General features: G+C 64.2%; 1 protein-coding gene across 1 annotated transcript; it reads left to right on the top strand.

Moving 5' to 3' along the window:
* The first annotated feature begins 357 nt into the window (after positions 1 to 357).
* On the top strand, positions 358 to 20,679 carry FCHO1 (FCH and mu domain containing endocytic adaptor 1). The gene is made up of 29 exons (XM_086862763.1): positions 358 to 423; positions 1,379 to 1,435; positions 2,041 to 2,111; positions 2,646 to 2,737; positions 3,153 to 3,227; positions 3,311 to 3,452; positions 3,538 to 3,690; positions 4,663 to 4,767; positions 5,492 to 5,590; positions 5,673 to 5,769; positions 6,838 to 6,882; positions 6,959 to 7,031; positions 8,251 to 8,272; positions 8,353 to 8,407; positions 8,509 to 8,687; positions 8,760 to 8,784; positions 9,589 to 9,651; positions 9,741 to 9,783; positions 9,893 to 9,984; positions 10,073 to 10,654; positions 11,489 to 11,601; positions 13,213 to 13,318; positions 13,396 to 13,507; positions 13,589 to 13,744; positions 16,200 to 16,332; positions 17,465 to 17,664; positions 19,025 to 19,089; positions 19,181 to 19,345; positions 20,419 to 20,679. The coding sequence occupies exons 3-29, from the start codon at positions 2,085 to 2,087 to the stop codon at positions 20,439 to 20,441; spliced, it is 3,042 nt and encodes a 1,013-aa protein (XP_086718889.1). The 5' UTR covers positions 358 to 423; positions 1,379 to 1,435; positions 2,041 to 2,084; the 3' UTR covers positions 20,442 to 20,679.
* Positions 20,680 to 21,421: the final 742 nt, after the last annotated feature.

Consider the following 21,421-nt stretch of genomic DNA (forward strand, 5'->3'; position numbering starts at 1 on the left):
GGGTGCGGGAGGGAGCGGCTGCACCGGGAGCAGCGCCGCGAGCTCGGGGGGCGGCAGCGCCAGCGGTGGCGGCAGTCCCGGGAGAGGGGTGACGGCCTGGCGCCGGTGACAGCCGGGACACGGCGGCGGCTCTCCGGTGCAGGCGGCTCCCGCATCTCCCCCCGCGCCGCTCCCGCCGCGCTTTCGGGGCGGCGGCCGCTTTAAAAATGCAAATCAGCCCCCTCCCCGCGCGCGGCGCGGCGGCGCCTCGGCCAATGGGAGGCGGCGGCCGCTGGCTGCGGTCACCGCTGCCGGGCGAGCTGGCCAATGGGAGCGCGGCTCGGCGAGAGGGGGCGTGGCCAGCGCCGCCCCCGGCGCGGTCCCGGCGCGGTCCCGGGGCGGCGGCGGCAGCGGAGCGGGGCGGGGGCGGCGGCGGCCCCGCAGGTGAGTCCCGCGTCCTCCCCGGAGCGGGCACCGAGCCCCGGCCCCGCACAGGGGTCCCGCCTCCGAGTCCCCCCGCGCCGGCCCCGCCGCGCAGCCCCCCCGGCCCCGCCGTTCCCGCGCGGGTTCCCCCCCGCCGCCCCCGCAGCATCACCGGGGTGCGGGGGGTGCAGCCCCGCGTCCCTCCCATCCCGGCCGTACCGGAGATCTCCCCCCGCCGCTCCCATCGCTGTACGCGGCTCCCGCCGTTCATAAAGCCCCGGTGCACCGGTGCAGCCCCCGCTGGCCGCGGTCCCGCTCCCGGTGCTGCGGGCCGGCCCCCCCCGCCGCCTCCCGCCGCTGCAGGTGCAGGGCGCGCTTCAGCGCTTTCCCTCCTTCTCGTGTTTTTTGGGGTGCACGCCCCGACCCCCCGCGGTGCCTCCCGTTCCCGGGAGGGTTTTGGGGTGCGCATCCCCCCCCCACCCCACCCCCGTTACCGAACCGGGCTCCCCCCCCCGCTCCGCCTCCTCCGGTTCTCCCGCATCCCTCGGGGGGTCCCCCCGCGCCCCCCGCGCCCCGCTGAAGGTCACGGCTGCGGCTGGCCCGAACCGCCCGGTTTTGGGGCGCGGGGAGGGTGAAGGGGGGGGGTCCTGCCGCAGCCCCCCCCACCCCGCACCCCCCGTCCCGCTCGGGGACTCGGTGGCCACCGGCGGGGACTTTGGCCGGTGGCGCGTTCGTGGCGCTCGCGGCCGCCCGGGACCGGCGGGGCTGGGTGGGGGGCGCGGGGGGTCCTGAGGGGCTCCACGACCCCTCCCAGCTTTTCCCCCCCACCCCAAATTTGTCCGGGTTGAAGTGGGGGGGCCGCGCCGAGCCCGCCCCGCTCCCGACACAGGTGGCTGAGCCCGGGGGGGCGGGGAGCGCTCGGAGCGGGTTTTGGGGGGGCTGCAGCCTGCCCTGACCCCCCCTTTAACCCCTGCAGACCCCCGGCACGCCGAGGATGCTCGGGGGGGCCCCGCGAACCCCGAAACAGCCCAGGGTGAGTCGGGGGGGGCTCCCCCGCTGGCGCCAACCAGGCGCGAATTTTTGGGGTTTCCTGTTTTTCTCGGCTGCGCGATGGGGAGCGGGGCCGGGGGGGGTGGGGGGCACCCCGGGGGTTGGGGGGCACATCCGGGGGTCCCCCCGCTGAGCTTTGGGGGGGCTGTCCTGCTTGGGGACCCCCCCCAGCACGGTGAATTGGGGGGGGCGCGGGGGGGGTTGGGGACATTTGGATTTTTTGATTTTTTTTCTGTAGGGCGGGGGTTCCTGGGGGGGCGCGGGGGGGATTTTGGGGAGCCGGGGGGGGACACGGGCAGGGCCGGGGGGGGGAGCAGCCGCCACCGCACGCAGCAGCCGCTCATTTATTATTGATCTGCGTCTCCGGTGTCGGGCCCAGCGCCGCCCCGGGGGCCCCCCCGTACCCCCCCGCACCCCGCACACCTTGGGGAGGGGTCGCAGGCGGGGGGGTCGGGGGGGTCGGGGTGCGGTTTCCATGGCCACGGGGTTGCGTTTTCCCGGGAAAACCGGTAAAGGTGTGGGGGGGGGTGGGACCCCGCTGGGCCCCCCCCGGACCCCCCCTCCGGTGTCCCCCCCCCATCTCCCCAGGGCACCGCGAGTTGAGCTGCGGGGTCCCCACCCCCCCCTCCAAGATGTCCTATTTCACCGAGCACTTCTGGGTAAGCCGGGACCCCCCACCCTTGGGTGCCCCCCACCCTCGGAGACCCCCGCGCCCTTGGGGGAAGGCCTGGCACCTTCGTTCATTAATTAATTGGGGGGGTGGGAGGCATGGGGGGGAGGTGTGGGGGTCTCCCATCGCTGTCCCCCTCCTCCATGGGGGTCCCCAGCCCGGGGGGGGGAGGGGGAAGTGGCGTGGCCGGCGCTTCCTGGTTCATCTGGGTCGTCACCTTCCTCTTCCTCCTGCCTCAGTTTCCCCTGGGCGGCTGGTGGGGGTGGGGGGGCTGAGGTGAAGCCGTTTTGGGGTGCGGGGGGGGGGTGCAGCACCCAGAATAACCCCGGGGGCGTTCGGGGGGGGTCCCCAGTCCTTCCTGGGGAGCACCCGGGGCCGGCTCTGGGCAGGGGTGGGGGGCTCAGCACCCCCACCCCGGGGGGGTTTGGGCCTCTCCAAAGGCTGATCCCGGTGCTCCCGATGCTCCCGGGGAAATGGGGGGGGTCCCCTGGGATTTGGGATTTGAGGGGGGGTCCCCTGGCAGGGAGAGAAGAACCACGGCTTCGACGTCCTCTACCACAACATGAAGCACGGGCAGATCTCCACCAAGGAGCTGGCTGACTTCGTCCGGGAGAGGTACCCGGGGGGGTCCCCAAAACCCCGGGGGGGTCCCCAAAACCCTGGGGAGGTCCCTGAAACCCCAGGGAGGGTCCCCAAAACCCTGAGGAAGGTCCCTAAAACCCTGGAGAAGGTCCCCAAAACCCTGGGGAGGTCCCTGAAACTCTGAGGGGGTCCCTAAAATCCTGGAGAAGGTCCCCAAAACCCTGGGGAGGGTCCCCGAAACCCCAGGGAGGGTCCCCAAAACCCTGAGGAAGGTCCCCAAAACCCTGAGGGGGTCCCCAAAACCCTGGGGAAGGTCCCCAAAACCCTGAGGGGGTCCCTAAAATCCTGGGGAAGGTCCCCAAAACCCTAGGGAGGGGTCCCCAAAACCCTGGGGAGGGGTCCCCAAAACCCTGTCCCCATCCCAAATCCCTCTCCCCGCCATCCCCAGGGCTGCCATCGAGGAGAACTACGCCAAGGCCATGGTGAAGCTGTCCAAGATGGCCACGAACGGGACCCAGCTGGGGTACGGGGCTTTGGGGCTCCTCCAGGCGGTTTTGGGGACCCCGGTGACCCTCGTGGTGACCTCCTCCCACCCTCCCCGAGCAGGACTTTCGCTCCTCTCTGGGAGGTTTTCCGCATCTCCTCGGACAAGCTGGCCCTGTGCCACCTGGAGCTGATGAAGAAGCTGCACGACCTCATCAAGGAGATCTCGCGCTACGGCGAGGAGCAGGGCCGGGTGCACAAGAAGGTAGCGCTGTGTCCCCTCCACCCCGTCCCCGTCCCCTCGGCGCTGTCCCCAGCCCGGCCGGCCCCACGCCGCTGTCCCCCCGCAGTCCAAGGAGGAGGTGGCGGGGACGCTGGAGGCCGTGCAGCTCCTGCACGGCGTGGCCCAGCTGCTGCCCAAGTCCAAGGAGAGCTACCACAGCAAGTGCCAGGAGTACGAGCGGCTGCGCAAGGAGGGCACCAGCCAGAAGGAGATCGACAAGGTGACAGCCCCCGGTGTCCCCGTCACCCTCGGTGGGCCCTGGGTGGTTCCTGCCGCCTGTCCCTTCCCCGATGGTCCCGGAGTCCCCTTCGGTGGTGCCCTCGTGGTGGTTCTTGTTCCTCTTCCCTGGTGGTTCTTGAGCCTCCCTGCATGGTGCTGTTGTCCCACTGCGATCCCTGTCCCCTCCCTGGTGTCCCTGTCCCCTTCCTGGTGTCCCTGTCCCCTCCCTGGTGTCCCTGTCCCGTCCCTGGTGTCCCTGTCCCCTTCCTGGTGTTCCTGTCCCCTTCCTGGTGTCCCTGTTCCCTCCCAGCTGTCCCTGTCCCCTCCCAGGGTGTCCGTGTCCCATCCCTGGGTGTCCTAGTCCCCTCCTAGGAAGTCTCTGTCCCCTCCCTGGTGTCCCTGTCCCCTCCTAGGAGGTCCCTGTCCCCTTCCTGATGGCTCCTCTTTTCCTCATGGGTGGTCCCTGTCCCCCCTGAATGGTCCCTGTCCCTTTCCTGATGGTCCCTGATTCTCCAGGATGGTCCCTGTCCCCTCCCTGATGATCCATGTCCCCCCTGGATGGTCCCTGTCCCCTCCCTGATGATCCATGTCCCCCCTGGATGGTCCCTGTCCCCTCCCTGATGATCCCTGTCCCCCCTGGATGGTCCCTGTCATTCTCGTGGATGGCCCCTGTCCCCTGGATGATTCCTTGTCCCCTCCCCAACAATCCTCATCAAAATCCCGGATGGTTCCTCTTCCCCCTGGATGGTTCCTGTCCCGTTCCTGATGATCCCTGTCATTCCCCTGGATGTCCCCTGTCCCCTGGCTGGTCCCTGAATGTCCCCTGTGCCCCGGCTGTCCCCTGGATGGTCCCTGAATGGTCCCTGTCCCGTTCCTGATGATCCCTGTCATTGTCCCGGCTGTCCCCTGCTGGTCCCTGTCCCGTTCCTGATGGTCCCTGTCATTGTCCCGCTGTCCCCGGCTGCTGGCACAGGCGGAGCTGAAGTCGCGGAAGGCGGGCGAGGCGCTGCGGAGGGCGGTGGACAAATACAACGCGGCCCGCGCCGACTTCGAGCAGCGCATGCTGGACTCGGCCATGGTGGGCAGAGCTGGCGGCGTGGGGAGAGGGGTGGGGAGAGGGAACTGGGAACTGGGAACTGGGAACTGGGAAAGGGATGGGGAAAGGGAACTGGGAATTGGGAAAGGGAATTGGGAGAGGGGTGGGGAGAGGGAACTGGGAATTGGGAAAGGGAACTGGGAAAGGGAACTGGGAATTGGGAAAGGGAACTGGGAATTGGGAATTGGGAAAGGGATGGGGAAAGGGAATTGGGAATTGGAAAAGGGAACTGGGAACTGGGAAAGGGAATTGGGAAAGGGAATTGGGAAAGGGATGGGGAAAGGGATAGGATTTGGGAAAGGGAACTAGGAATTGGGAAAGGGAACTGGGAAAGGGATGGGGAAAGGGAATTGGGAATTGGAAAAGGGAACTGGGAATTGGGAAAGGGAACTGGGAAAGGGAATTGGGAAAGGGATGGGGAAAGGGAATTGGGAAAGGGATGGGGAAAAGGATGGGAATTGGGAAAGGGATGGGCATCAATAGGATTTGGGAAAGGGATGGGAATTGATGGGATTTGGGAAGGGATTGGCATCAATGGGAATTGGGAAGGGATGGGAATTGATGGGATTTGGGAAGGGATGGGCATCAGTGGGATAGGGAAAGGCCCAACTGGGGCCATCCCACCCCTCCCAAACCCCTTCCCTGCCCACCTGCCGATCCCTGGGGATATCCCCCTGTCCTGACCTCCCATTTTTTCCTGCTCCAGCGCTTCCAGGAGGTGGAGGAAGCCCACCTGCGGCACATGAAGGGGCTCATCGGCTCCTACTCCCACTCCGTGGAGGACACCCACGTCCAGATCGGCCAGGTGAGTCCCCAGGTGAGTGCCCCCCTCCCCATTCCCATTTTCCCTCCTTATTCCAGGCGCCTTTCCCTTCCTTTTCCCCCAGGTCCACGAGGAGTTCAAGCAGAATGTGGAGAACATCGGCACGGAGATGCTGCTCCGGAGGTTTGCCGAGAGCAAAGGCACGGGGAGGGAGCGGCCAGGTGAGGCTGGGGGGTCGCACCTGGGCAGGGATGGGTCCCTGATCCCGGCTGATCCGGGCTGATCCCGGCTGATCCCGGCTGATCCGGGCTGATCCGGGCTGATCCCGGCTGATCCCGGCTGATCCGGGCTGATCCCGGCTGATCCGGGCTGATCGCGGGCTGATCCCGGCTGATCCCGGCTGATCCGGGCTGATCCCGGCTGATCCGGGCTGATCCCGGCTGATCCCGGCTGATCTGGGCTGATCCCGGTTGATCCCAGCTGATCCCGGGCTGATCCCGGCTGATCCCGGGCTGATCCCGGCTGATCCCAGCTGATCCCGGCTGATCCCGGCTGATCCCGGGCTGATCCCGGCTGATCCCGGGCTGATCCCGGCTGATCCCGGGCTGATCCGGGCTGATCCTGGGCTGATCCCGGCTGATCCCGGCTGATCCTGGGCTGATCCCAGCTGATCCCGGCTGATCCCGGCTGATCCCGGGCTGATCCCAGGCTGATCCCGGCTGATCCCGGGCTGATCCCGGCTGATCTAGGCTGATCCGGGCTGATCTGGGCTGATCCGGGCTGATCCCGGGCTGATCCCGGCTGATCCCGGCTGATCCCGGCTGATCCCAGCTGATCTGGGCTGATCGTGGGCTGATCCCGGGCTGATCCCGGCTGATCCCGGGCTGATCTGGGCTGATCCGGGCTGATCCCGGCTGATCCCGGCTGATCCCGGCTGATCCCGGGCTGATCCCGGGCTGATCTGGGCTGATCCGGGCTGATCCCGGCTGATCCCGGGCTGATCCCGGGCTGATCCTGGCTGATCCCGGGCTGATCTGGGCTGATCTGGGCTGATCCGGGCTGATCCCGGCTGATCCGGGCTGATCCCGGGCTGATCCCGGCTGATCCCGGCTGATCCCGGGCTGATCTGGGCTGATCCGGGCTGATCCCGGCTGATCCCGGCTGATCCCGGCTGATCCCGGGCTGATCCCGGCTGATCCTGGGCTGATCCCGGGCTGATCCCGGCTGATCCCGGGCTGATCCCGGGCTGATCCTGGCTGATCCCGGGCTGATCCCGCTCTCCATGGCAGGAGCGTTGGATTTCGACGAGTACCGGCTGGCTCCAGCGCAGGAAGGCAAGTACGTCTGCATCCAGCTGGGAATTCCGGGGGCTGCGGAGGCTCCTCCTCACCCCGATCCCGTTTTTCCCAGGACCCAAGAGGAGCCGGAGCAAAGCGTTCCGGATCCCGGGATTGAGCCGTAAGGAGCGGGAGCGTGATGCTGTGTAAGGGCCTGAATCCTGGCGTTCCTGCATCCCAGAATTCCCAGATTCCCACATCCCGGCAATTCCCGCATCCCGACATTCCTGCAATCCCGAATCCTGGCGTTCCTGCATTCCCACATTCCCGCATCCCGGCATTTCCACATCCCTGCATCCCTGAATTCTTGCATCCCTGCATCCCAGCATTCCCACATTCATTCTCTCATCCCGGCATTCCAGCATCCTGGCATTCCCACATTTCCACATCCCCGCATTTCCACATCCCTGCATCCCTGAATTCCCGCATCCCCGAATTCCTGCATCCCTGCATCCCCGAATTCCTGCATCCTTGGGTTCCCCCATCCCTGCATCCCTGGGTTCCCCCATCCCTCCATCTCCAAATTCCCCCATCCCTGCATCCCTGAATTCCCCCATCCCCAAATTCCCCCATCCCCGAATTCCCCCATCCCCAAATTCCCCCATCCCCAAATTCCCCATCCCCGAATTCCCCCATCCCCGAATTCCCCCATCCCCGAATTCCCCCATCCCCGAATTCCTGCATCCCCAAATTCCCCCATCCCTGAATTCCCCCATCCCCGAATTCCCCCATCCCCAAATTCCTGCATCCCCGCATTCCTGCATCCCCAAATTTCCCCATCCCCAAATTCCCCCATCCCCAAATTCCCCCATCCCTGCATCCCCAAATTCCCCATCCCTGAATTCCCCCATCCCCAAATTCCCCCATCCCCGAATTCCCCCATCCCTGAATTCCCCCATCCCCAAATTCCCCCATCCCTGCATCCCCGAATTCCCCCATCCCCAAATTCCCCCATCCCTGCATCCCCGAATTCCCCCATCCCCAAATTCCCCCATCCCCAAATTCCCCCATCCCCAAATTCCCCCATCCCCAAATTCCCCCATCCCCAAATTCCCCCATCCCCAAATTCCCCCATTCCTGCATCCCCGAATTCCCCTATCCCTGAATTCCCCCATCCCCAAATTCCCCCATCCCCAAATTCCCCCATCCCCAAATTCCTGCATCCCCAAATTCCCCCATCCCCAAATTCCCCCATCCCCAAATTCCCCCATCCCCGAATTCCCCCATCCCCAAATTCCTGCATCCCCGAATTCCCCCATCCCCGAATTCCCCCATCCCCGAATTCCCCCATCCCCGAATTCCCCCATCCCTGCATCCCACACCCTTTCCCCTCTCCCCCCCTGACGTCCCGCTGTCATTCCCTAGGGAATCTCCGGATAACGACCTGGTGAGTGTCCCGGCGCCCCCCACCCGGCGCTGCCGTTCCCAAAGCGGGAGCACCGGGAATGTCCCAGCGTGTCCCCGCAGGGCTGTCCGGAGGTGGACGAGGACGGATTCACCGTGCGCCCGGACATCGCCCGCAGTATCCTTACCGCGGCGCCGGGAAAACCGAGCCAATTTTTGTGTGTTGGGGGGGAAATCCAAGGAGAATTCCAAGCGGGAATTGCCTTGACGGGAGCTCAGGTGAGGTGGAGAATGCCGGGTGTTCCTCCAGCGATTCCGACTACGACGAGGACGAGCCGCGCAAGTTTTACGTGCACATCAAACCGGTGCAGCCGCGGGAAGCGGCCGGCAGCGCCGAGGCCGCCGTGGAGCAGCTCAAGGCCACCGTGGGAAATCTCATCCTGGCCCCCGGTGTCGGGGTGAGCCTGGGGGGGCCGCGGGGACCCCCGGGATTCCCGGGATCGCCTCATCCCTGTCCCCTTCTCTTGCAGGGCACCGTCAGGAGGCAGGCGTCACGTAAGTGGCACCGGAGAGGTGGCAGCGAGGCTTGGGGACATCACAGCATTCCCGAGCTCCTTGGGGACATCGTGTCCTTCCTCAGCCTCATTCCTTGGGAATATCACAGCATTCCCGAGCTCCATTCCTTGGGGACATCACAGAATTCCTGAGCTCCATTCCTTGGGGACATCACAGAATTCCCGAGCTCTGTTCCTTGGGGACATCACAGCATTCCCGAGCTCTGTTCCTTGGGGACATCACAGAATTCCCAAGCTCCATTCCTTGGGGACATCACAGAATTCCCGAGCTCCATTCTTTGGGGACATCACATCATTCCTGAGCCTCATTCCTTGGGGACAATGCCACCCTTCTTGAGAGCCACTCCTTGGGGACATCACAGCATTCCCGAGCTCCATTCCTTGGGGACAGTGCCATCCTCCCTGAGCCCCCTTGGTGACAATGCCACCCTCCCTGAGCCCCCTTGGTGACAGTGCCACCCTCCCTGAGCCCCGTCGGGGACAGTGCCACCCTCCCTGAGCCCTCCTGGGGACAGTGCCACCCTCCCTGAGCCCCCTCGGGGACAGTGCCACCCTCCCTGAGCCCCCTCGGGGACAGTGCCACCCTCCCTGAGCCCCCTTTGGTGACAGTGCCACCCTCCCTGAGTCCCCTCGGGGACAGTGCCACCCTCCCTGACCCCCTCTGGTGACAGTGCCACCCTCCCTGAGCCCCATTCCCTGTCCCCTTGCCGACCCCTGCAGCCTCCCCACCTTTCCCGAGCCAGCCGCTGGCTCCGTGTCCCCTGACGGTGACATCCCTCCGCAGGACACGCGCCATCCCTGACCCCGGCCTCGGGTGACACGGAGCCCGAGGGGACACCGGCCGCGGGTGAGGCTGGCCTGGGGGTCCTGCGGATTTGGGGGGGCGCATTTTTTGGGAGGAGTGGGGGTGCAGTGCAGTGTCCCCTGTCCCCGCAGGTGACAGTACGGGGAGGGGTCTCCCGGCGGCGCAGCTGCACAGGTAGGGGGACAGGGAGGGATTGGGGTGCCATGGGGTGGTCACCCCCCAATCTTGGGGGGGTCCCGGGTGGGCTCTGAGCCACCTCCCCCCCCCTTTGTCGCTGTCCCAGCGGCCCCAGGAAGCCCCCCCAGGACACGCCGCCCTCGGCCGCTCTCTTCGGGCCTCCCCTGGAGTCGGCGTTGGAAGCAGAGGAATTCCCGGGTGAGGATTTGGGGGGCCGGGATGGGACCCCCCCCCCCTCCCACGGCGGTGGGGAGGGGGCCGCGCTCTGACCGGGGCTGTCCCGCAGCCCCCCGCTCCTACGTCCTCACCTCATCCTCGTCACCCTTCTCCTCCTCATCCCCGGAGAACGTGGAGGACTCGGGGCTGGACTCGCCCTCTCACCCCGCGCCCGGACCCTCCCCGGACTCCCGGCCCTGGACCCCGCAGCCGGGAACGCCGCAGAGCCCCGGCCCCAAAGCGGAGCCGCCCCCCGCCAGCGGCTCCTGGGCCCCCCGGCCCCGCAGCCCCTCCGGCCGCCTCCCCGAGCCCCCCAACTTCGCCGTTTTCAGCGGCCCCGGGGCCGAGGGGCTCTGGGGGGACGCGGGGGCCGCGCCCCGGGGTCGCGGCCGCTGCCTCAGCGCCCCGAGAGAAGCCCCCTCGCCGGATCCCTTCGGGGAGCCCCCGGCCTGGGGCAGACCCCGCAGCCCCGCTGGGGAGCAGCCCCCCCTGACGCGTCCTTCCTCCAACTCGGCCTCCTCCTCATCCTCCTCGCCGGCCCCCCCGAGCGGGGGGGAGTCCTCCAGCCCCTCCCCGTGGGGCTGCCAAGGGGCGGGGGCGAGGCTGAGCGAGGGGGGCACGGCCGGGACCCCCCCCTTGCAGTCGGAGCCGGGTGAGTGGCGTGGGGAGCTGCCCCACACGACCCCGAAATCTGTCCCCCATAACCCCAAACTCTGCCCCCCATAACCCCCAACTCTGCCCCCCATAACCCTGAAATCTGCCCCCCATAACCCCGAAATCTGCCCCCCATAACCCCCAACTCTGCCCCCCATAACCCTGAAATCTGCCCCCCATAACCCCGAAATCTGCCCCCCATAACCCCCAACTCTGCCCCCCATAACCCTGAAATCTGCCCCCCATAACCCCGAAATCTGCCCCCCATAACCCCGAAAACTGCCCCCCATAACCCCCAGCTCTGCCCCCCATAACCCCCAGCTCTGCCCCCCATAACCCCAAACTCTGCCCCCCATAACCCCCAGCTCTGCCCCCCATAACCCCCAACTCTGCCCCCCATAACCCCCAGCTCTGCCCCCCATAACCCCAAACTCTGCCCCCCATAACCCCCAGCTCTGCCCCCCATAACCCCAAACTCTGCCCCCCATAACCCTGAAATCTGCCCCCCATAACCCCCAGCTCTGCCCCCCATAACCCCAAACTCTGCCCCCCATAACCCTGAAATCTGCCCCCCATAACCCCCAACTCTGCCCCCCATAACCCCAAACTCTGCCCCCCATAACCCCAACTCTGCCCCCCATAACCCCAACTCTGCCCCCCCAGTCCCTAAATCTGTCCCCATTACCCTGAATTGTGTCCTGGATCCCTGGGGGGGTCCTGGATCCCCGGGGGGAGATCCTGGATCCCCGGGGGAAGATCCTGGATCCCTGGGGGGGGGTCCTGCCGTATCGGGGGGCTCTCCCCTCACCCCCCCGTTCGTGCCCCCCCCCAGATTGTGTCCCCTCCTGGCCCAGCGCTGCCCCCCGGGATGTTCCTCTCGTGGCCCCCCCGCGCCGCTCCCGCTCCAAGCGGCCGCCAGCCGGGCCGGGCAGCAACAGCGACCTGGTGCGGGGACCCCCGGGCTGGGGGCGCGGGGACCCCCGGGATGGGGGCGCGGGGACCCCCGGGAGGGGCGGGGACCCCCGGGATGGGGGCGCGGGGACCCCCGGGAGGGGCGGGGACCCCCGGGCTGGGTGTGCGGGGACCCCCGGGCTGGGTGTGCGGGGACCCCCGGGATGGGGGCGCGGGGACCCCCGGGATGGGGGCGCGGGGACCCCCGGGATGGGGGTGCGGGGACCCCCGGGATGGGGGCGCGGGGACCCCCGGGATGGGGGCGCGGGGACCCCCGGGAGGGGCGGGGACCCCCGGGATGGGTGTGCGGGGACCCCCGGGATGGGGGCGCGGGGACCCCCGGGATGGGGGCGCGGGGACCCCCGGGAGGGGCGGGGACCCCCGGGATGGGGGCGCGGGGACCCCCGGGATGGGGGCGCGGGGACCCCCGGGAGGGGCGGGGACCCCCGGGCTGGGTGTGCGGGGACCCCCGGGCTGGGTGTGCGGGGACCCCCGGGATGGGGGTGCGGGGACCCCCGGGAGGGGCGGGGACCCCCGGGATGGGGGCGCGGGGAGAGGATTCCCTGGGGAGGGATAAGGGGGAGATGGGTTATGGAGAGGGGAGATGGGTGAGGGGATTTGGGGGTGCAGGGATGTGGGAATTTGGGGGATGTGGGAATTTGGGGGATGCGGGAATTTGGGGATGTGGGAATTTGGGGGATTTGGGGGTGCAGGGATGTGGGAATTTGGGGATGTGGGAATTTGGGGGATGCAGGAATTTGGGGGATGCAGGAATTTGGGGGATGCGGGAATTTGGGGATGCGGAAATTTGGGGGATGAGGGAATTTGGGGGATGCGGGAATTTGGGGATGTGGGAATTTGGGGATGTGGGAATTTGGGGGGAATTTGGGGGATGCGGGAATTTGGGGGATGCGGGAATTTGGGGGATGCAGGAATTTGGGGGATGCGGGAATTTGGGGATGCGGAAATTTGGGGATGCGGGAATTTGGGGGATGCGGGAATTTGGGGGATGTGGGAATTTGGGGGATGCAGGAATTTGGGGGATGCGGGAATTTGGGGGATGTGGGAATTTGGGGGATGCAGGAATTTGGGGGATGAGGGAATTTGGGGGATGTGGGAATTTGGGGGATGCAGGAATTTGGGGGATGAGGGATGCAGGGATACAGAGTTTGGAAGTTCAGGGGATGCAGGATTTGGGAATTCGGGGATATAGGATGTGGGAATTCAGGGGTGCGGGATTCAGAAATTCAGGGGTGCAGGATTCAGGGGTGCAGGATTCAGGGGTGCGGGATTCAGGGATGCGGGATTCAGGGGTGCAGAATTGAGGGATGCAGGATTCAGGGGTGCGAGATTCAGGGGTGCGGGATTCAGGGGTGCGGGATTCAGGGGTGCGAGATACAGGGATGCGGGATTCAGGGGTGCAGAATTGAGGGATGCAGGATTCAGGGGTGCAGGATTCAGAAATTCAGGGGTGCGGGATTCAGGGATGCAGGATTCAGGGGTGCAGGATTGAGGGATGTGGGATTCAGGGGTGCGGGATTCAGGGGTGCGGGATTCAGGGGTGTGCGCTGCAGACCCCCACCCCATCCCGCCTTTCCTCCGCAGTCGCGCTCGCTGAGCCCCTCTCCCTCCTGGAGCTGCGGCCCCTCTCACTCGGCCCCCGCCAGCCTGGGCGAGCGCGGCTTCTTCTCCGTGGCCCCGCCGGCTCTCGGTGCGTGCCGGGGGGGGATTTGGGGAGGGTTCCGGGGGGGTCCCAGCCCTGCCCTGACCCCTCTGCCCCCTCCCCAGGGCTGTCGCGCGGTCCCAGCCCGGTGGTGCTGGGCTCGCAGGACGCGCTGCCCGTGGCCACCGCCTTCACCGAGTACGTGCACGCCTATTTCAAGGGGCGCGACTCCGACAGGTACGGGGTGGGGGGGGGTCCCGAGGGGGTCCCGTGGCTCGGCTGGGACCCCTCCCCTGACCCCCGGCGTGTCCCCGGCAGCTGCCTGGTGAAGGTGACGGGGGAGCTGACCATGTCCTTCCCCGCCGGCATCGTGCGCGTGTTCAGCGGCCCCGCGGCGCCGCCCGTGCTCAGCTTCAGGCTCCTCAACGCCGGAGCCATCGAGCACTTCCTGCCCAACGCCGAGCTGCTCTACAGGTGCGGGGACACCTGGGGACACCTGGGGACAGCGCGGGGACAGCGCGGGGATACCGCGGGGACACCTGGGGACACCTGGGGACAGCGCGGGGATACCGCGGGGATACCGCGGGACTGCGAGGGGACACCTGGGGACAGCGCGGGGATACCGCGGGGACACCTGGGGACACCTGGGGACACCGCGGGGACAGCGCGGGAGACGGCGGGACATCTCGGGGCACGGCGGGGACACCGCGGGGACACGTAGGGGACACAGCGGAAGGGACACAGCGAGGACATCGCGGGGACAGCGAGGGGACACCTCGGGATACCGCGGGGACACCGAGGGGACACCGCGGGACAGGGCGGGGACACCTCGGGACATGGCGGGGATACCGAGGGGACACCTGGGGACACCTCGGGACTGCGAGGGGACACCTGGAGACACCGCGGGACGGCGAGGGGACAGCGCGGGGATACCGCGGGGACACCACGGGACTGCGAGGGGACACCTGGGGACACCGCGGGACGGCGAGGGGACAGCGCGGGGATACCGCGGGACACGGCGGGGACACGGCGGGGACACCTCGGGACACGGCGGGACGGCCTGGGAGGGAGTGGGGGCAGTGGTGGGGGGCTGCAGGGGGTGTCGGGGGGGCACAGGGGTCTCGGGAGGTGATGGGTGCTGTGATGGGGCGGGTTTTGGGGTGTCCGGGAGCACAGGGATTTTGGGAAGTGATGGGTGCTGTGATGGGGGCGGGTTTTGGGGTACGGGAGGGCACAGGGAGGTGATGGATGCAGATTTAGGGGCGGGTTTTGGGGTGCAGGAGGGCACAGGGATTTTGGGAAGTGATGGATGCAGAGATGGGGGCGGGTTTTGGGGTGCAGGAGGGCACAGGGATTTTGGGAAGTGATGGATGCTGTGATAGGGGCGGGTTTTGGGGTGTGGGGGAGCACAGGGATTTTGGGAAGTGATGGATGCAGATTTAGGGGCGGGTTTTGGGGTGTGGGGGAGCACAGGGATTTTGGGAAGTGATGGATGCAGATTTAGGGGCGGGTTTTGGGGTGTGGGGGAGCACAGGGATTTTGGGAAGTGATGGATGCAGAGATGGGGGCGGGTTTTGGGGTGCAGGAGGGCACAGGGATTTTGGGAAGTGATGGATGCAGAGATGGGGGCGGGTTTTGGGGTGTCGGGGAGCACAGGGATTTTGGGAAGTGATGGATGCAGATTTAGGGGCGGGTTTTGGGGTGCAGGAGGGCACAGGGATTTTGGGAAATGATGGATGCTGTGATGGGGGCGGGTTTTGGGGTGCAGGAGGGCACAGGGATTTTGGGAAGTGATGGATGCTGTGATGGGGGCGGGTTTTGGGGTGCAGGAGGGCACAGGGATTTTGGGAAGTGATGGATGCAGAGATAGGGGCGGGTTTTGGGGTGCAGGAGGGCACAGGGATTTTGGTAAGTGATGGGTGCTGTGATGGGGGCGGGTTTTGGGGTGTCGGGGGGGCACAGGGGTCTCGGGAGGTGATGGATGCTGTGATGGGGGCGGGTTTTGGGGTGTCGGGGTGCACAGGGATTTTGGGAAGTGATGGATGCAGAGATAGGGGCGGGTTTTGGGGTGCAGGAGGGCACAGGGATTTTGGGAAATGATGGGTGCTGTGATGGGGGCGGGTTTTGGGGTGTCGGGGGGCACAGGGATTTTGGGAAGTGATGGGTGCTGTGATGGGAGAGGGTTTTGGGGCACGGAGTGTCCCTGTTTTCCTGGGGATACCCTCTGGAGCTGAGGGATGCAGAGATGGGGAGCCGAGTTTTGGGATTTTGGGATTCCCGGGGCTCTGGGCATCCTGGGAATTCCAGCGATTGGGAACCGAGTTTTGGGATTCCAGAGGGTCTGGGTGTCCTGGGAATTGCAGCAATGAGGAACCGAGTTTTGGGATTTTGGGATTCCCGAGGATCTGGGTGTCCTGGGAATTGCAGCGATGAGGAACCGAGTTTTGGGATTTTGGGATTCCTGGAGGTCTGGGTGTCCTGGGGGTGCAGTGGAAGCAGCCATGAGGAACCGAGTTTTGGGATTTTGGGATTCCTGGGGCTCTGGGCATCCTGGGAATTGCAGCGATGAGGAGCCGAATTTTTGGATTTTGGGATTCCTGGGGATCTGAGTGTCCTGGGAATTGCAGTGATAGGGAACCGAGTTTTTGGATTTTGGGATTCCCGGGGCTCTGGGTGTCCTGGGAATTCCAGCGATTGGGAACCGAATTTTGGGATTTTGGGATTCCAGAGGATCTGGGCATCCTGGGAATTGCAGCAATGAGGAGCCGAGTTTTGGGATTTTGGGATTCCCGGGGCTCTGGGCATCCTGGGAATTGCAGCGATGAGTTTGGGGGATCCCAGCGGGTCTGGGCATCCCGAGGAGCTGCTTTGGAGCTGGTTTAGGGGGCCGCCAGCTCCTGGGGGTAGCCAGCCCGTGCTGCCCCCGCAGCGACCCCTCCCAGAGCGACCCCAGCACCAAGGACTTCTGGCTGAACATGGCAGCGCTGACCGGGCAGCTGCAGAAACAGGCGGAGCAGAGCCCGGCCGCCTCCTACTACAACGTGCCTCTGCTCAAGTACCAGGTGAGCCCCGGAAAAATCCAATTGTGCCTTGCTTCTCATTCCCTCCAGCCCCGGGGCCAGGAGGGCTCTGAGTTCTGACAGAATTTCGGGGTGCAGTGCAGGGTTTGAGCTCAGAGCACCAGGGAGGGAGGAATGGGGGGGGGTTTATTTCTTGGATTGTAATTTTATTATAATTGTAATCACAGATTTATTCTGTGAGGGGGAATCCATGGGAAAGTGAAGGTCTGGATGTGATTTTTGGGGTGAACACGCCTCAGGGGGTTCGGAATTTTGTTTGGAGGATTTGAAGGAGTGGTTAAAATCCACAGCTGACAGGCTAACCAACTTTCTAATATATATATAAAATATATATATAAAATATATATATAAAAAAAATATATAAATATATTATATATATTTTTTATATCATATATATTATATATATAATATATAAAATATATATATTTTTATATATTATATATAATATATAAAAATACATTATACATTAATTATTATTTATTATATATTAATCATTATATATTATATATTATATATATATAATATATCATCTATTATCTATTATATATTATCTATTACCATCTAATATCTAATATATACATAATATATAGAATATAGAATATAGAATATAGAATATAGAATATATATATAATATGTAATAGATATTATATATTAATAATATGAATTGTATAGTATATAACCACCCCGGGGACCCCCCAAACCCCCTCGAGGATACCCCAAACCACCCCGGGCACCCCCCAAACCCACGCGGGGACCCCCCAACCACTCCGGGGACCCCCCAAACCCCATCGAGGACCCCCAAACCCCTCGGGGACCCCCCAAACCCACCCGATGACCCCCCCCCAAACCCCCTCGAGGATACCCCAAACCCCCTCGGGGACCCCCCAGACCCCTTGGGGACCCCCCAAACCCCCTCGGGGACCCCCCAAACCCTCCCGGGGATCCCCAAACCCCATCGGGGACCCCCCAAACCACCCTGGGCACCCCCCAAACCCACGCGGGGACCCCCCAAACCCCCTCGGGGACCCCCCAAACCCACCCGAGGACCCCCCAAACCCCCTCGGGGACCCCCCAGACCCCTCGGGGACCCCCCAAACCCCTTGCTGTGGCGCAGTTCTCGCGGCTGGGTCCCGGCTGGGCGCCGCTGCGGCTTTGCGTGCGCTGGGACTGCGCGCCCACGGCCACGCGGGTCCGCGTGGAGTACGGCTACAACCCCCTGGCCCTGGCACTGCCCGTGCCCCTCGCCAACGTCCACGTCCTGCTGCCCCTCGAGGAACCCCTGAGCAACCTGAGGCTGCAGCCCCCCGCCTGCTGGTAACGGGGGCACGGAGGGGAGAGGGCTGGGGAGGGGGTTTGGGGGGTCTGAAACCCCACAGGGTGGGGAGGGGGAGTTTGGGGGGTCTGAAACCCCACAGGGTGGGGAGGGGGCTTGGGGGGGTCTGAAACCCCACAGGGTGGGGAGGGGGCTTGGGGGGGTCTGAAACCCCACAGGGTGTGAGAGGGGGTGGGAGAGGTGGGGTGTGGGGGGTCTGAGGCTGAACAGGGTGGGGAGGGGGGGGTTGGGGGGGTCTGAGGTGATTGGGGTGGAGAGGGGGCTTTGGGGGTATCTGAACCTCCACAGGGTGGGGAGGGGGGATCTGGGGGGTCTGAGATGATTGGGGTGGGAGAGGTGGGGGGTTTGGGGGTCTGTACCTCCACAGGGTGGGAGACAGGGGCTTTGGGGGGTCTGAAACTCCACAGGGTGGGAGAGGGGGGTTTGGGGGGTCTGAGATGATTGGGGTGGGAGAGGTGGGTTTTGGGGGGTCTGAGGCTGAAAAGGATGGGGAGGGGGGGTTTGGGGGGTCTGAAACCCCACAAGGTCAGAGAGGGGGGGTTTGGGGGGTCTGAACATCCACAGGGTGGGAGGGGGGATTTGGGGGCTCTGAGGTGATTGGGGTGGAGAGGGGGGGGGGTTTGGGGGGTCTGAAACTCTGTAGGGTGGGAGAGGGGGGGTTTGGGGGTCTGAACCTCCACAGGGTGGGGAGGGGATTGTGGGGGGTCTGAAACCCCATAGGGTGGGGAGGGGGGGGTCTGGGGGGGTCTGAAACCCCATAGGGTGGGGAGGGGGGGGGGTTGGGGTCCTGAACCCCCACAGGGTGGGGAGGGGGTTTGGGGGTGTCTGAGGCTGAACAGGGTGGGAGAGGGGGGGTTTGGGGGGTCTGAACTGGGAAATGGGGACCTTGAACTGGGAAATAGGGATGCTGAACTGGGAAATGGGGACCTTGGACTGGGAAATGGGAACTTTGAACTGGGAAATGGGGACGCTGAACTGGGAAATGGGGACGCTGAACTGGGAAATGGGGACGCTGAACTGGGAAATGGGGATGCTGGACTGGGAAATGGGAACCTTGAACTGGGAAATGGGAACCTTGAACTGGGAAATGGGGATGCTGAACTGGGAAATGGGGATGCTGAACTGGGAAATGGGGATGCTGGACTGGGAAATGGGGACGCTGAACTGGGAAATGGGGACGCTGGACTGGGAAATGGGGATGCTGAACTGGGAAATGGGGACACTGAACTGGGAAATGGGAGCCTTGAGCCGGGAAATGAGGATGCTGATGGGATGAGGAGCTGGGGATGGATTTTGGGGCTGCAGCGGGGGGTGCTCGAGCACATCCCCTTTACCCGGCAGGAACCTGGAGGAGAAGCGGCTGCTCTGGAAGCTTCTGGACGTTCCCGGTGCCCCGGGGCAGGGAGGTGAGGGCAGGACCGGGGTGGGGAGGGTGGAAAACGGGGCCGGGGGGCTCCGCGTGGCGACCCCTCCCCAACCCCTGCGCTGTCCCCCCAGGCTGCGGGCGGCTCTCGGCCAGCTGGGAGCCGCTGGGGGGTCCCAGTAAGCCCAGTCCCGTGGCCGCCCAGTTCAGCAGCGAGGGCAGCACCTTGTCGGGGGTGGAGGTGGAGCTGGCGGGCGCCGGGTACCGAATGTCGCTGGTCAAGAAGAGATTTGCTACAGGTGGGGCCGGGGAGGGGCGGGGGTCCCATCCCCACAGCCTTGGGGGGTGCGGGGTCCTCTCCCAGTGCCCCGGGTGCTGGGGGAGCAGGGGGTCCCTTCCCGGGGGGATTTAGGGTCCTTTCCCTGCATTTTGGGGCGCTGGGGGGTCCCTTTCCCACTCGGGGTCCCTTCCCTGGAGTATTTAGGGTCCTTTCCTTGCATTTTGGGGTGCTGGGGGGGTCCCTTTCCCACTCGGGGTCCCTTTCCTGGACTATTTAGGGTCCTTTCCCTGCAGTTTGGGGTGCTGGGGGGTCCCTTTCCCACTCGGGGTCCCTTTCCTGGGGTATTTAGGGTCCTTTTGCTGCATTTTGGGGTGCTGGGGGTCTCTTTCCCACTCAGAGTCCCTTCCCTGCTCCTTGGGGTGCTCAGGATCCCTTCCCTGTGGTATTTAGGGTCCTTTAGCTGCATTTTGGGGTGCTGGGGGATCCCTTGCCCACTCGGGGTCCCTTTCCTGGAGTATTTAGGGTCCTTTCCCTGCATTTTGGGGTGCTGGGGGGTCCCTTTCCCACTCAGGATCCCTTCCCTTGGAGTATTTAGGGTCCTTTCCCTGCAGTTTGGGGTGCACAGATTCCCAATCCTGGGGTGCTCGGGGGTCTCTTTCCCACTCAGAGTCCCTTCCCTGCTCCTTGAAGTGCTCAGGGTCCCCTCCCTGGGGTATTTAGGGTCCTTTCCCTGCATTTTGGGGTGCACAGATTCCCATTCCTGGGGTGCTGGGGGTTCCCTTCCCTGCTCCTTGGGGTGCTCAGGATCCCTTCCCTGGGGTATTTAGGGTCCTTTAGCCGCATTTTGGGGTGCTGGGGGGTCCCTTTCCCACTTGGGGTCCCTTCCCTGCTCCTTGGGATGCTCGGGGGTCCCTTCCCCAGTGTCCCCAAATGTCCCTCCCTGCTCCCCACAGCCCTGAGGTGCTGAGATCCCTTTCCAGAGGGTTCCATCCCTGCTCTCCCCCATCCCGGGGGGGCCCTGGGGTCCCCTCCTCTCCCCCCAAACTCCTTTCCTGAAGCTCGGGGTCGATGTTTCCGGCCTTTCCTCCGCAGGGATTTACCTGGCGGGGTCCTGAGCGGCTCCCGGAGCCCCCCGAGCGCCCCCCGGGCTTCTCCCGTGGTTGTGTGAACTTGGAAACGCTGGATGGAGGAGGGGGAGCCTCTTCCTCCTCCTCCTCCTCCTCCTCCTCCTCCTCCTGCTGCTGCTGCTGCTGTCCCCCCCTGTCACCCCCGGTCGCTGTCCCCGTCCCCCCCGTGCTGTGAAGGGAGCAGGAGCTGCTCTTTTATTAAACATTTTATTTTCTAATAAATTCACCCCCGCTGGCTCCCGCCTCCCTCCTGCCACGGCGCCCGGCCCGTGTTCCCATCAATCCCATCATCAATCCCATCAATCCCATCAATCCCATCAATCCCATCAATCCCTTCAATCCCATCAATCCCATCAATCCCATCAATCCCATCAATCCTATTAATCCCATCAATCCCATCAATCCTATCAATCCCATCAATCCCATCATCAATCTCATCAATCTCATCATCAATCCCATCAATCCCATCCCATGTTCCCATCAATCCCATCATCAATCCCATCAATCCCATCCCATGTTCCCATCAATCCCATCATCAATCCCATCAATCCCATCAATCCCATCATCAATCCCATCAATCCCATCAATCCCATCAATCCCATCATCAATCCCATCAATCTCATCAATCCCATCAATCCCATCCCATGTTCCCATCAATCCCATCATCAATCCCATCAATCCCATCAATCCCATCAATCCCATCCCGTGTTCCCATCAATCCCATCAATCCCATCATCAATCCCATCAATCCCATCAATCCCATCAATCCCATCAATCCCATCAATCCCATCGATCCCATCAATCCCATCAATCCCATCAATCCCATCATCAATCCCATCAATCCCATCAATCCCATCAATCCCATCATCAATCCCATCAATCCCATCGATCCCATCAATCCCATCATCAATCCCATCAATCCCATCAATCCCATCATCAATCCCATCAATCCCATCGATCCCATTGAT

Source organism: Cyanistes caeruleus, chromosome 25 (assembly GCF_971803275.1).
Source record: "Cyanistes caeruleus chromosome 25, bCyaCae1.hap1.1, whole genome shotgun sequence".
Taxonomy (NCBI): domain Eukaryota; kingdom Metazoa; phylum Chordata; class Aves; order Passeriformes; family Paridae; genus Cyanistes; species Cyanistes caeruleus.